The sequence below is a fragment of the Danio aesculapii genome, chromosome 2, assembly GCF_903798145.1.
Source record: "Danio aesculapii chromosome 2, fDanAes4.1, whole genome shotgun sequence".
NCBI classification, from domain to species: domain Eukaryota; kingdom Metazoa; phylum Chordata; class Actinopteri; order Cypriniformes; family Danionidae; genus Danio; species Danio aesculapii.
Window position 1 is genome coordinate 30,390,246 of NC_079436.1, and position 16,718 is coordinate 30,406,963.

The following is a 16,718-nucleotide window of genomic DNA, read 5'->3' on the forward strand; positions in this document are numbered from 1 at the left end:
TGACTTTGTGAATGCAACTGAATGCGGTAGTGGCTGTTGAATTTAAAATTAGCCTGATGCATTTTTAAAAATAGCATTAAGAGATTAGTTTACCCACAAATGCAAATACAGCCATTATTTACTCACTCTGGGGTTGTTCCAGTGCTTTTCTGGGCCATGAGAAGGAGGAATTTTGTTTATGTAATGGCAGTGGACTGTAAAAAATGCTGGGTTCCACACAATCCATTCATTTTTCCCCCAACACAACTAAGTCAACTTAATTGTTTTTACAAATTTAAGTGGATTGAACATCAAGTTGTACCCTAAAAAACTCTAGAATTGTGTTAATTCAGCTCATTTTAAATTAGTATTTTGATCAAGAAGCAATCATCATTTTTTGAGTGTGGACAGCAACCGGGATCTGTGTTTTTAATAAGATTCTTAAGTATCATTGACACCAGTAGCCTCATGTTAGCACACTTAAAGATACAGTTACATTGTTGCTTGCGGGGACCTGAGTTCGTCAAGTCCTTGCTCGAGGTCCTTTGCTGAACCTGTATTAAAGGTATTTAAATTAAGTAATTATTTACATTTAAGTAATTACATTTAGTAAAACATCAAAGAATGATATCATGTGACACGACATATAAGTGATTGGGTTAAATGAAAAAAACTAAATCTGTTGTAATATTAAATGAAACTCGCAACCTTGGTCATCTGTCTGTGTGCCCAAAAACACAGACAGAAGAAAACACTAAAACATAAAATGTCAATGTTTAGAAATGGCAGAATAAGCATGCATGTAGTTTCTTTCAATTCATTTTTTTGTTGTTGTTGTTGTTGTTGTTGTTAAGTAGGCATGAGGCTAATTGTCTCACAAACATGTTTTTTTTTTCTGCTGAGCGATAGATAGAATCAAGATTACAATTGCTACAGCATGATTCAAGTCATTTAATTTAAAGTTTAGGAAAATTATTAATAAAGGTTTTACTGCGACATACATGAAGAGCTCTATTTTAATGATCTAAGCACAGAGTCTAAAGCTAATGGTGCAAATGCATTAAGGGCATGTCCGAATCCACTTTTGCTGTTTTAAGGATGGAAAAATACAGTCTGTACCCTAGCGCATGGTCTAACAGGGTTGTGCTTGTTCTCCTAATGAGTTATTGAGTATAACATGCATTAAAACAATCTGAGTCTCATCTCCCATTTCCTTTAAGGATAGAGAATGAGCCTCCTCCATTTAGTCTCCTTACTTCACTTTTACTCTTTACTTTACTCCTTTACTTTCGCGGATAAGGAAACGGTGGAAACTCACTTCACTGAAGACATCCATTAGCCTACACATTATATTTTGTTTGTTAAGCACAAAGATTTGTTTCAAAACAATTTCTAAATTTAATTGAGATTTCCAGCAAACGAATAAATCAACAATAACAAAGTGTGGTCAAAAAACTGTTTTGAACCTGCATAAGTGCATAACTAACGCACTCTGCGCTGGATTTTAGACCAGCTTTTAGCTGGTCAATGGCACGGTTTATTTCAGTTTCTCAAAATAGCAACGTGCCACCAATGCACCTAAAAACACCTCCTTTTTAGGCCGGCACACCCATAAATTGACTTTCTATTTAAAAAAACAAAGTGCAAAACATGAAAATTAGAGTTGCTCTGGCCTGAAAATATCAACAAATCGCACCCAACCTATCTTGCACCTTATTGCGCCGGGTGGATGATAGGGCTTCAAGTGGTTAAAACTTTTACAAATGTGTTAAATACAGTATATTGAGAGATAATATTGTTGTTATTGTAATATTACTACTGTGCTGCTTCATGTACTGCTCTGTCTTTAAGTATAAACATTCCTTTTAGGTCTACAAAACTACATTGCAGACGATCATAGATCACAGTCACATATCAGCTGTTAATCAGGTGTATTGTAGTGTGATCATAATTTTGTGTAATAATCAGTTTTTTTCTTATCAATGGCTTGGTTTTCAATGTATCTCATTATACCATTTGCTACTATTTAATACACCACAATTCTTTTACATTAAATTCAATATGCCCAGCACTAGCATTAAGTGGTTATAGATCCTCTTCAGTGGGGCTTTTACTGTATATCAACCCTTCCCCTGTAAAAATCTGTGATTGACTCAGCTGTAGTCAACTAATAGGTTATTTCATACTGAATTCAGCCCTGAATCCACTCAGACGCGTGCACACACAAACACACACCTACTCTATCACTCATCCACCTGCTCTCCATTACGATGAAATTCCAAAATAATGTGTGCTGTTGGTCCAAAAAGCTGAGACGACTAGCTGCAATGCATCTATTTAGCATTTCTTCAGAATTTGTAGAGAGAGTAAATAAGAATTTGTTTGAGTAGAGTAAGCAGTAACAATTGCTTACTATTTTGGTTTGTTTTCGTAGTATTTTTTAATCTTCATTATTCACACATCAGTTAATTAAATTTAGAGATCTAGAAAGGAGGTAGTCTTTATTCTAAACGCATTAAATGAAATGCTTTGCTACTGAAATTAGTCTTTGAGTTTGATATTTTCAACGCAGTACTCATTAAAGCAGGATTTGAACTAGTGTGACCTTTTGCACTTAACGGGTTAAGCATTTCTCAGAACCACAAAATTTCATATTACGATGCTTAAGAGAAAGACACTTAACCCCAGTCGTTTACAAGACATGGTTGTGGCAATTAGAGTACTTTAAGGAAATAGATTGCGAAGCCTCAGCTGAATGAAGATAAGCAACAGCGCAATATAAACATGCATCTAAAAATACTTAATGAGAGATCATTAAATCTGATGCCAGACGGTTTATCTGATCCTCTTTTTACTGAACAAATAGTGCATAAAACATGTGCTGAAACCATTTCCAATGGACGGGTGTGTCCGTTTTCTCACTTTTTTTTCAGATCAGGGCATCGCTCGGCAGAAGGTGTCCTCTTCAAAGTCCATTAGCGGATCACTCACTCTTTTATTCTGAAAGGATTTAATTTACCCAGAGCTTTCATGATGAATATACCAAGAACCCCATTATTACCTTATTAAGGTTGCAGATTGACAAAAGCGCTGGTTTTAATCTCTTCCACACTCTCACGTCATCATCCATTCAGTGCTCGGTTTTAGAGAATAGAAAAAAAAACTTGTCACCCTATATTGCGCTTCCTGCTCATGTTGATGATTTGAATTAGGGTATAGTGCAAGACCAAATGTAGTCCTACGGCATTTTATCTCCCGTCAGGCTTATTACTTTTCCTCTGCCTGCACATATTTGCTTAATACATAGCCAAGGCACAAAAACAGACTGCTTGTTACTCTTATTCTGCATTTCATTTTCCTGCACACGGCGTTCTTGGGTCAGGCTACATTTAATGTTCAAATTAGCCCTGAAAGCTGGGTCTGTTGTTGGTATTAGAGTTGTGTAATGAATTCATTGTCCATGTCGCTGACAATATTGAATTAGAGTGCTGCGCTTCATTCATCTCACCTGCTGAAGAGCTTATTAAGTTGTCCTGACCAGGTATTCTCTCTCTCTCACTCTCTCTCTCTCTCTCTCTCTGTGCCTGGCCGTAATTACATGGCTTCCATTTTGCACCTCTCAAAGGACCTGCCTCTGCACATTTGCCATTATTTGTGTTCCACGTTTGTACACTCTGGTAAATATATAGGCCTAAAGCAACACTTTAAATTCTCAGGATTAAAGATATTGGTCTGTGGTTCAGCCTAGTGGTGATTTTCTATCCACGCTAATCAGTCAGGATATGGGGCTTATTATTCTTTTTCAGCAAGTTTTTTTTATTCATATCACATTAATCTAATCAACTGCGCAGCTCCGTCTCAGTGTAGAGATATGATTATATAGGAATCTTTGGGTACGTCATTTGGCGTGAGTCAGTTCTCTAAGAGAGCGGATGAAATTAAATGAAATGAATGACAAATATGATGCTTGAATGCGATATAAATAAAAGTAATATAGTCATATCCTGCTCTTCAGTCTAGTTATAGAGTATACCTGTATGTCCTTTTTCAGTTCTTCTTTATTTATATAGTGCTTGTTACAATGTAGATTGTGTTGGTGCAGCTTATCGTAGCTTAACATAGATGAAGAAAGGAGAATAAATAAGCCATAACAATATTTCAGATTGTGGAACATTTCAGCAAATCAGACAGACAGGAGAGTAGTGGTAGGATGCTGGTGTAGATGTAGTTAGATTAAAACTGATTTGTCTGTCTGTCTATCAATCTGTCTATCAATCAATCTATCTAGCAATCTATTTATCTATCTAGCAATATATCTATCTATCAAGCAATCATTCTGTCTCTACCATTCTATCATTCTAGCTAACATTTTGTCATTGTCTCTCATTTTATCTCTCTTTTTCTGAATATCTTACTGTCTGTGTATCAATAGCTATGTTTCCATCCAAAAATGCGAATTAACTTTATACGCAAAACTGGATTATAGCATAAAAGACGTGCAAATAAAAAGCTGTTTCCATCCAAATGAGTCAAAGTGAACAAAATCGTCACTTCATGAATAACTGGTGCCGAAAATCAGGAGTAAAGATGGAATTTGCTGGGGTAGGAGAAGCTGCGTGAATCTTTTCTTCATTTAATAAATGACTTGTGCCTTAGAAGGCAATCCTGACACACAGTGAATGTGTGGTGGCATTTGAAGGCGTGAAATACGGAGCACAGAAGCTTTTGACAGTTTTAGAGGTAATTAATAATATAATAACACTAATACTGAAATGGTTAAGGGTTTCAGAATGCCAAAACAACATGTCAGATGCTTTACAATGTGCTCAGCTTGCTGGTATATCCATTCTCACACATTTTTATCATCACATGATCTCTTATAACAAAATCACATGACTTTTTTTAATTCGCATACTGGAATTTGTTCGGTAAAAGTGTTTCCATCATAGTTTATATGCATTTTCAAACTTTGTGATCTTGGCCATTCTATTAACCATTTCTTTATGCACACATCCATAATGTGCATAAAAATAGGTGTATGGAAACGTAGCTATTGTCTCATTCTATCATTATATATGTCTGTCTGTCTTTCATTCCGTCTATTATCCTGTCTTTTTATCCCTCTGTAATTCCTCTAGCATTTTATGCCATGCCATCTGTTGTTCCTTCTATCAATCTATCTATTACCTGTCTTCAATCTATCTAATACTCTGTCTATCACTTTATCAATTTATATATGTTCATCATGGATCTGTCATTTTATCTTTTCATTTATACTTTCATTTTGTCTATTGTACCATTCATCCCCACATCTATCATTATATCCAGTCATTAGTCCTTCTGTCCATTAATTTATCTGACTCCATCTGTTTTCCTGATAGGGTTGCACAATAATTGGAAAATATGTTGAGTATTGTGATAGCGATATTTCTTGCTATATAGGGTGCTCAACCCTGTTCCTGGAGATCTAACTTCCTGCAGATTTCAGTTGCAACCCATATCAAACACACCTGCCTGTAATTATCAAGTGCTGATTAGGTCCTGTTTAATTGGTTCAGGTGTGTTTTATCAGGGTTGCAGATGAACTTTGCAGGAAAGTAGGAACTCCAGGAACAGGGTTGAGCAGCTCTGCTGTATAACATTTCTCAAGTGAAAAGCTAATTTAATTAATTTAATTATGTACAAAAGAATGTAATCTGCCTTTATGTAAAATTGTTTTTATGTCCTTTTTATTTGTTTGTTTATTTGTTTGTTTAATCACAATTTAATTACATTTTTTTTTTCATTTTTATTAAAATTTTTCATGTGTGAGTCAGGATTTGAATGATATGAAGGATGGATTTTATTTTGTTACTAGTATTATTTTATTACTTTATTGTAAATTTCTGAAAATGTTCAATAGCACGCACGCACGCACGCACGCACGCACGCACGCACGCACGCACGCACACACACACACACACACACACACACACACACACACACATATATATATAATGTAATATGTAATGATCATACTAAAACCGATAATAATGGATATTTTTCTGATCTAATGAACTTTTAAAAACTATCAGGGTGCAAACATTAATACACTATGCATTAATGAATATCTGGGCAGATATTCTGTATCTTATTGGCTGTTTTCATTTTCCTGTCATTTCTACTCCTATTATTAGCATTTATTTTCTAGCCAATAGCAGGGTTGGTGGGTATAAAGATTTTCTGTTTTGGCCCATAAACAGAAAAAAAGAAAGAAAAAATGGAATCTATTGAACCTCTTTGCAATATGAATAGCATGTACAATTATCATGATGATGAAATTGTTTCGATATATTGTGCAGCCCTATTTTCAGTCCTTTTGAGTATCTATCTTTTTTGTGTCCATTATGTAATGCTGTTTCTGTCATTCTGTCTATCGTTGTCTTCTGTCATTCCGTCTATAATTCAAACAGTCCGTCCTTCAATACAAGATGCAAGATGTATAATTATCTGCTTAATATAAATATATTAAGTTCGTCAAATAATATGCATGAGGCGGACATTTTAAAGCATCTTAACGCAGTTTCAGATGGATTCTTTATATCAGATCTCTATATCTCTCTTACCTGACATTCTGTCTAGATAACTGACATTCTGTTTAGCTATTTGTTCTTATATCATTCTACAGTATCTAAACACCTCTTCTGTCTATCATTTTTCAATTCTCCACCCGATAGTCTCTCATTCGTTTTCTCTCATGCAAGCGCGTCACACTTACTGCTCATTCATCAATGTCTTATTTCCACTGAATGGGAAAGTATCGTGTAAGTATGCATAGATGCAGAATGTCACCGAGGAAGGTGTAGGACAGCACTGCGCTCACAATCCATCATCTTGTTAACTAGAGCTGTACGTTGGGTTGATCGGATTCCTGACCTGTTCGTTGTGATTTATTACATGTTGCAAAACAAGCATAACATCACCGGAAATTTAGTTACTAATGTATGAAGGAGACTTTGGGTGCATGCATCTGGAATAAGATAAAGGATGTGACTCACGGTAATACACAGAGCATTAGCATTTTCTTATTATATTCTTGACTCAAGAAAGAGAGAACTTTATTTGAGGTGTATACATGACTGCATAAAAAGATGTATGCTCACTGTAAGACTGCCAATGTCGAGACCCATCAAACTGGCATAAAGCGGTCTGCGTTCAAACAAAACATTAGGCGGCAGCAAATTAAAATGCCAGTGCTGCTCATCGCCTCTTTAAAATGCATTACTCTTATAATTCAATGCTGCAGCTATCGCTCTATTAGGAGTCTGCCACTGCATCTTAATCTGAATTCTTCCTTTGCAGACTTACTCGGTTCATTGCCATTTTTCATACATGCAACAGCGTTATATCCTTCATGCTGGACAGCTGTGCGTTCACTGACTCTAATTGTTAAATTTTGTCATGGACGTTATTGTGTAATTATGTCACTATTCCGCTGATTAAACACTGCTGGAAGGCAAAGAGATGGCAAATAATTACTTTGTTTCTATTCCACTGGCTTCAGATTGAAGTATCTCAATGACAGTAATTCAGGCCCACTCAAAATGAGATCCAATACCGTTTCATCAGTAATCAATACTTACCTTGTTTATGAGATTGTCTTTTTTAGGTTGCCTGAGAGGAAAGATATTGATGTACCACCTTGAGTTGATCAAAAACCCCGCACTGCCAACTTTATCAAACAAGCAGACATGAAAGGAAATTATGAATCATTTATTAATTTCCTGTTCTTCTTTGCTTTCTACATCTCTGCATCTTCTTGTCTATTAACTGATGATATTTTCTTGAAGTGGCAGCATGAGTTGATTTGAATATCTCACCCATTTTGCTCTTAACAATTTCACTTGATGACTGCCGCTAGTATGTAAAAGAATAACAGTAGGAATTTTCAGTAATGCCAGGAAGAACATGTTTTCAAGGCTTTTAGGTAAGTGCAAAAGTGCAACACCTAATTTTAGCACAGCTAAGAGCAGAGGGTTATAAAATGGAAGTCAAAGCTTATGTTAGCGTTTGCTGCCAAATGATCCATATCCATTAGGAGTGTAATTAATTCTGAGGAATAAAAAGCGTTCTTATTGTAATTTGACATTTTAATTTTCTCTTTAAGTCACATTGTTCAGTGCAAAGGGTTTTTTTTTTTGGTGGTTGGGTGTCCAAAGAGGTTGTCGAATGTTGTCACACTGTCGTGTGTTTGAGCAAAGCTTTTCTACTCTTTTTCGAAGTATTAAAACTATTCAGCTATATCTTATTTGAAATGATACAAGTCTTCAAGTTGATCCTTTTGTTTTAGTTTTGAATATTTCAACTTCATAACTTTTTTTATACTTAGTTTTGATAGATTTTGTTAGGAATATATAACCAGTTGAAACAAAACAAACAAACAAACAAAAAATAATACATATATTCATACAAATACATGCATGCATATATATGTATATACACAAATACATCCATTCCACACACATATATCTATATACATACATGTACATATAAAAATATGAAATTAACCTCATCAAGAAACTAAATAAATAAAGTATAAAGTAAAATATAATAAAGGATTGCCAAACATATTCTTGCAATGATGCATAGCCTCTAGAATTATGTAAATGTTAAATTATGGATAATCATATTGTCGTTGTGAAGCCAGCCATTTACTCTATTTCTTTTTAAAGGTCTCCATTTGTAATCGAAGTGCATGTGTCATTTTTTTTTATATTTCCTCAACCTCTGCTATTATTTTGAACCATTCATGTTTAGTTGGTGGGTCTTCTTTATACCATTTCCAGGTTAAAGCTTTTTTACTTGTTGCCAATAATATTTTTAACAGATATCTGTCTTCCTTTTTAAAGTTTAATAGAATATCTCCTAGATAAAGTACTTTGAATAATCTAGATATGAAGATCAAAAATATAATTGATAGCAAAGTGCAGTTTCCCAAAAGCTGTTAATTCTTGAGCACTGCTGGAATATACAGTATGCGCAATATGTGCCTCTTCTACCCCACAGTTCCTCCAACAAGGATGAGGAGTCCCCGATTGTAATGATTTAACTCTTGGTGTAATAAAAAATCTAATCAAGTTTTTCCAACAAAACACCACATTCTTGAGCTTGTTGAGGTATGTGGGACAGCTTCAACTTCATTATTAAACAAAACCATGATAGCAAGGTTTCCCTCTCGCTTTATTTATGAATTATTGGGTTAATCACAAGGTGGTATTAGATATTTCAAAACACCTTAGCTCTGTGTATGTTTTGCATAATCTCTGCTCCTTTGCAATATATGGTTTAAAAAAAGAACTGATTGTTTTAATAATTCGTGCATTTCTTTACTCACCAATATATAGCCAGTACTGTCCTAAGTAGCCCATTGTAGCACTACTTTTTTACAATGTGATATTTTGGCCAAATAAAAAGCTGGAATAAACTTTGCAACCTGTTAAATTGATGAAAACATAATTTGATGCACTTACTGTTTCACACTGTGTCGACTCATGACACGAGCAGCATGACAGAAAGATGTGACTAAAGATAATAAAATGCAATTTATCAGTGACTCAATCTACACTGGGAAACACAAGTGAGAACTATAAACTTTTCCCCTTTTCTAATGTACTTCAAGCACTCATTGAAACAAATGGATTTGTCATGTCTTGTGTAGATGGCTTCTACCTTCTGCAACATGTATGATAATGTTCTACTCCAGTGTAGAAATGGTTATATGTGACCAGTTTAACAATGGACAAATGCTTACATTTAATATCTGCTGGTCCAAACCCTTTTAACTCCAATTAATTTTGATTTTGGTACACTTTTTATAATATAAGGTATTTGAATGACTGTTTATAAAGTTAAAATATTGATTTGTTGTTGTTTTAGAACCTGCTGGAGAAATCAGCCGAAAGAGAGACTCGTCAGGAGTATGCGCTTGCCATGATCCAATGCAAAGTGCTAAAACAGCTGGAGAACCTGGACCAGCAGAAATACGATGATGAGGACATTACCGATGATATTAAATTCCTCCTGGAAAGACTGGGAGAGAGTGTTCAAGATCTCAGGTAAAGCTCTTAAGATTACATAACTTGCATGTGCCTGAAGCCGTTGTAGGTATTTACACTTCTGCGTTCTGTCTGTGCTGCTCTGGCAATAATACTATATCAATAATAACGTCAGTAGGCAGTGGGGTTTCAGAGTTTCACTGTGTCGAGTTTCTTTGCTGGTGTTTACTCCAGAAATTCATGCAATGCTATTGTAGAAGTCACTCAAACTCACTCTCTTTCAGTGATGAAAGAAGCAGGAACTCACAAATTAAGTCATGAAATAAACACAAAAGAAAAGTATCCATCTGGAGCTCCTCTGCTACACTCAACACTTTTTAAAGGGTCACCAAACACCAAAACACATTTTTTTGATAATTGTACTTTAGGGGTTTTCACCTTTATTGTATAGGACAGTAGAGAGTATTGACAGGAAAACATGGGGAGCAAAGAGAGGGAAAGGATCGGCATAGACATCGGCATAGGCAGGAATCGAACTCTGATCGCCATGAGCACCTGAGTGCATGTGTCGACGCAGTAACCACTACACCCATGGTGCCGACGCCAAAACACATTTTTTGAGATGTTGACAGTCATATATATGTCCCACGTTGCTAAAAACACTATAAGGACACATATTTTGCAAGTGAAAATGTTGTTTTTGCGTTGAGCAAATCCATTCTTCTGGTTGGAAAAGAAATTTTGAAGCTGCGTCACGGCCTTGAGATCAATGTGTACATTCCAGCATGAAGACTGGATGTCTGTACTGGCCGGTACAATGTGACGTCATTGAATTTTCATAATTAATTCATGTGAAAGACTTGGAAATCCAGATTTTTTTTTAAAGATGCGGTTCCATTAGGGTTGTGCAATTAACTGAAAATTCGGTTCCGATTTCGATTTTGGTTTCTAACGATTTTGAAAAAACTTTAATCGAGATAAACAATTATTGCATCATATACTGCCCCCTTTCCAGTTGTACACACTTGTTGCTCTGCAAAGCTCAGTTTCACGTGAAAATTACTAAAAGCATGTACTGTAATGTAACTTTTGCAGCACGGGATGCGCATCGTTCATTGATGTACATTCGAATCATTCATGTTTTTAAAAGCGCAAATGAGACCGCATGCTGTTGTGTGTGTGCGCGCTCAGCCTCAGAGATGAGCAGAGCACACACATCTAAAGTAATCTTAATGTGCGCACTTTAATGGTCAAATAGGTGTCAAAACGCAGTGTTTAGTGATTATTCATATTAACCCTCATTTGTGTAATAAACAAACGAGTTGAGAATCAAAAGACATGTGAAAGAGAAATCATTAATCAGAACAGCACTGCTCTTAAAGTGACAGCGCGCAATATTCCTGCTGCTCACAGTTTTTATCATTAATCAAACAACCAAAGGAGAAAATCACTCGCTACTCTTAACTGAAAGACTTTTGTAGCTATAATTAAAGTTTTTTTCTTACAGTGAAGATGCTTAAAGCACAGTTTGTTTCATATTTTTATTCCATTGTATTTATTTCCCTTTCCTTATTTGCAAGGAGGAAAATAACTGTGTATTTACAGTTGAAGTCAGAATCATTAGCCCTTCTGAATTATTAGGCCCAATCCCAATTCTACCCCTTTGCCCTTCCCCTTACCCCTACCCCTACCCCTCGTTTCGCCCGTTCACATCAAGGGGTAGGAGTGTCCCAATTCTCGTTAACCTAAAGGCGTATGGCTAAGGGGAAGGGGTGAATACCCCTTGGAACGAAGATTTTTCAGGACCACACTCGAAACCAAGGGGTAAGAAAATTTCCCAGAAAACACCAGCCACAAAGGCAGAATTGCTGAACCCGGAAGTAAGGAGATCCACAAATTAGTATTTTTTTTTTTTGTCATTATTATGAATTTTTACAACAAACAAGCACATGTTATAATATATGTATAACCACGTTCGGGTTTTACCGTCATGCTTTTAAAAAAAAAACGCTAAAATAAAAAACGCTAAATTTTGCTATCTATAATCCATAATAATATCTTCTGTACAGCAGTCCCACAACATTCTGACACTCGATTACCCTGTCAGAAAAGTCTAGTGGCTGGGAATGAGCTTTTTACAGTGTCTGCTATAATTTTATTGTTGTTTTTGTGTGTATACATGGATGAATATGGCCACTGTGTTAAATGTACAGAATTACGATCTTATTGCCACATTAGATCGTTATGATAACATGATATCGTTGCCTTCAGTGATTTCTTGAAGATTAATACCAAAAAATAACGCAACTGGAATCACTACAGCTGTTGCCATCGTCTGATCTCATATGAAGCATGAGATTGCGATGACATATGATGACTTGTGCAGGTGTTGTAGTGCTGTCCCAATTCTTAGGGGTACATTTTGAAGCCCTTCCCCTTCACACTTGGTTTTAAGAGCCATGGGGTATAAAAATAGAATTGGGATTGGGCCTTAGTGATCCTTTCCCCCCAATTTCTGTTTAATGGAAAGAAGATTTTTTTTCAACCCACTTCTTACCATAATAAATTTAATAACTCAATTCTAATAACTGATTTTTTATCTTTGCTATGATGACAGCACATAATACATTTTTTGATATTGTTCAAAATACAAGCATTCAGATTAAAGTGCAATTCAAAGGCTTAATTAGGGTAATTAGCCAAGTGATTGTATAGCAAAAGTTTCTTCTACAGATAATCAAAAAAATTGCTTAAGGGGGCTAATAATATTGACCTTAAAATGTGGTTAAAAATATTTAAACCTAAAATATCATAGGAAATACTGTGAAAAATTCCTTGCTCTGTTAAACATAATTTGGTAAATATTTATTTTTAAAAAAAGGAAAAAATTCACAGTAATATTTTTGACTGCAACTGATAATCGTTTTGAATAATCGTGATTACAATTATGACCAAAATAATCGTGATTATGATTTTTCCCATAATCGATCAGCACTAGGTTTCAGTTTGTGTTTATTGTCCTGTCTGCAGATTTTGTAAGTGTGCGACCATTGTCTTTGTTTATGTTTATTTAGATGGCAGAGTTAGTTAGTATCGTAGGCAGTACTCTTTTATTTTTAAAAACATAACTTAGTCATAATGATTTAGTTTACAGTAATATCACTAAAATATTATGGACTGAAAGATCCACTGTTAAATGCTGCTCTCCGAATGTAGACATGTAAACACCTTAATCAAACTATTGCCATCGTGTAGGATTTACGCTGTATTTTGTGCCAGGATAGTCTATACACACACGGCTGTTTGACACTCGTCTCTGCACCTACCGAGCCTCTGCATCTACCGAGAAATGCAGAGTTTTTTTTTCTCCCATTCCTTGTGTGGTATGAAATTCCATTAAAACAACACTCTTCCAGCAGTTCCTCACATCCAATATCTTGTTTGTCACAAGAACATGCATGAAATATTCCTGAATGAAAGTGAAAGCGCCAAACTGCAGTTAAAGTCGACAATTTAAGAATGAAACACCCGAAATTAAATGAAACTCCAAAGAAAATGTGGATAGTGTGGTGACGCAATGATGTTAATCAAATTATGTGCTATAACATGTAAAACGGGATCATAAAAGGAACATACAAAAAGCAACTCATGTAAACACCTTGCTCATTTTATTGTCTTATTCAGATTAAGGCAAATAATTTGATTACTGATGTCCATGTAAATGTAGTCACTGTCTATCTCCCCTACGTCTGTGTTTGTGTTGCCGGTGTGAACATCAGCGCGTGCACGTACTGAAACTCCCCTTTTCATGCAAACCCTTCCCTCTTTCGCCACTCTCACCTAAACAAAGCCGGACTCACCCGCTTTCCTGTTTTTTTTTTTTTTCAAAACTAGAGGTGTGAAAACACCCTGCTGAGACAGGGGGTTTTCTTAGCCCTTTAAACACTCCAGCTACTGGCCATGCTCCATTCTCAACTTTATTCTCAACTCATTGGTCGCTCTATGTCATTGCAACTGTAGTTAAAAAAATTTTTAAGGGTCAGGGTCTGTGTCAGTATATGGCAAAGGGTATGCGAAGGCACACTTGACGCAGAGGTATAAATTGGCCCTTAAACACTCTCAGTATGTGTTCAACATGCATTTTCCTCACATTTTTGCATCTTTCCCTTCTTCCTCCTGCAGTTCTTTTGATGAGTACAGCTCCGAGCTGAAGTCTGGACGCCTGGAATGGAGTCCAGTGCACAAGTCAGAGAAGTTCTGGAGGGAAAACGCTGTTCGCCTGAATGAGAAGAACTACGAGCTCCTGAAGTAAGAAGCACCTCATGCTAGGATTATGGGTGGTTGTATAACTTGTATTAGTAAATATTGACTCTGACATTCAAACTGTAGCAATATTAGTGCTATAGTTAGTAATAAAGGGGAAGAGATAATTGATTCACTCACTATCTGTGCACTTTTAGCATCTACGTTCATCCTATACACAACATCATAGATTTTTTGGAATAACCAAAAATGGCTTTTCACCTAGAACATTTTTTGCTTCCTTTTAGTTGAAAGTTTTTCCAAAGGACATTTTTTCATGGTGTGTAGAACATTTGAAAAATTTAAAGAAATCTTTTTCACTATAAAGAACATTTTGTGAAAAAAAAGTTGAAGGTTCTTTGTGGAGCCATTAATGCCAATAACGAACCTTTATTTTTAAGAATGTAGAAGGTCAAAACCATATTTATTGAGTAGGCCAATTTTTGGTTGCTTATTGGTAATTGGATCAGTGGCGGTTCTAGACCAGAGTGATTGGGGGGCCAGGCAGGGGACACTTGTACTTGTAGCTGGCACACTTTAACATGCATCACAAACTACTTAAATATTTATTCAGTCTTTTTTTTTTTCATGCATCACTCTGCAGTCTTCATAAACAAGCTAATTAAATAACTTATTAAATAACTAAAAATAATCTTCCATGTTAATATTAGTTGACAAGTAACTTTTTTTTGTAGGATAACACATTTTTTAACATTCACAAGTACATCAAGGCACATTTTTGCACCTGTAAACTTGAATAGATACAGTTGAAGTCAATTGTCCTACCATTAATTTAAAATTATGTTTTCCAAGTGATCTTTAACAAACCAAGGACATTTTCACATTATTTCCTATCAAACAAAAATAATTCTTCTTGTGTCATAATAAGTATTTTTTATAAAGTTTGTCTAGAATAAAAGTTTTTTTCTTTTCATTAAAAAAGGTTAGTATTATTAGCCTCTTCAAGAAATATTTATATTTTTTGATTGTCTACACAGCAGACCAGTCATATAATAACTTGACTAATTTTTGTTAACTTTCCTAGTTAACATAACTTAATTAAGTCTTTAAATTACACTCTAATCTGAATACAGCTATCTTGCAAAATAGCTAGTAAAATATTATGCACTAACTGTCACCATGGAAAAGACAAAAGTAGTTATTAGAAATTAGTTAGTTAAACTATTATGTTTAAAAACATTGTAAAAAAATAATGTGTTTGAAAACTGTTTAGTGCTTTATGTCATGACTGAAAGCAAAAATCGAAAAACTTAACGAGTTTTACATGAGTGTGACTAAAAACTAAATTTTATCAATGTGTTACATCTGTTCTCCAGTACTTGCCGACTGTTTGTAAATTCAAGACTGCGTTTCCTAACGTGAATCTAACACTTTTTCCTAACGTAAAAGCTCCCCTGAATTATTAGCCCCCCTTTTAATTTTTCCCCAATTTCTGTTTAACGGAGAGAAGATTTTTTTTAACACATTTCTAAACATAATAATTTTAGTAACTCATTTCTAATAACTGATTTATTTATCTTCGTCATGATCACAGTAAATAATATTTGACTAGATATTTTTCAAGATACTAGTATTCAGCTAAAAGTGACATTTAACAGCTTAACTAGCTTAATTAGGTTAACTAGGTAGGTTAGGGTAACTAGGCAAGTCGTTGTATAACAATGGTTTTTTCTGTAGACTATCGGGGAAAAAATAGCTTAAAGGGGCATATAATTTTTACCTTAAAAAGTTGTTTAAAAAATTTAAAACCACTTTTATTCTAGCTGAAATAAAACAAATAAGACTTTCTCCAGAATAAAAATATTATCAGACATACTGTGAAAATTTCCTTGCTCTGTAAAACATCATTTGAGAAATACTTAAAAAAATAAAAATAAATTCAAATGGGGCAAGCTTGTTGACAAAAAAAGTTGTTTTGAAAAACAAAGCACTGCACATTTCAGATGATCAACATGTTAAAATGCAGTGACCCACAAAAAAAAAATCTGCATGCTTTTTTCCCCATTTCTGACTGCCTTTTTATTTCCAGAGGTCTCTCTGCTCTCCTTGTAATTAAAGAGTAGCAAATGCCATCTAAAAAAAAGAAAGAAAGATGCTAATTAAGAATATTGTCAAGTGAATATGGCTGCTTTCAAATGTACATGCTGTGTGATTTAATATACACAAGTGTGAATGGTCATAATGAGTGTTTTCAGTTCTCCAAGCGTTCACAATAAAAGATGTTAGCAGGGGTCAAGTGTTTGGAGAGGAACTAAAATAATTTTCGCTGTATCGCGCAAATGGTTAAATGACTGTTTTGGATATACTGTAGTGTTTTTACTCAATCTCATTGTGTGATTGTGTGTGATGGTGCTCCACTCTTGGCTATCTGTGTCACGGATT

General features: G+C 35.1%; 1 protein-coding gene across 2 annotated transcripts in view; it reads left to right on the forward strand.

Moving 5' to 3' along the window:
* atp6v1h (ATPase H+ transporting V1 subunit H) overlaps window positions 1-16,718 on the forward strand; it is a 70,814-nt gene that overhangs the window by 26,875 nt on the left and 27,221 nt on the right. For both annotated transcript variants that reach the window (XM_056477069.1, XM_056477077.1), the window contains 2 exons: window positions 9,895-10,073; window positions 14,196-14,321. In XM_056477069.1, coding sequence (XP_056333044.1) covers window positions 9,895-10,073; window positions 14,196-14,321 — 305 coding nt within the window. The remainder of the gene's footprint in view (window positions 1-9,894; window positions 10,074-14,195; window positions 14,322-16,718) is intronic.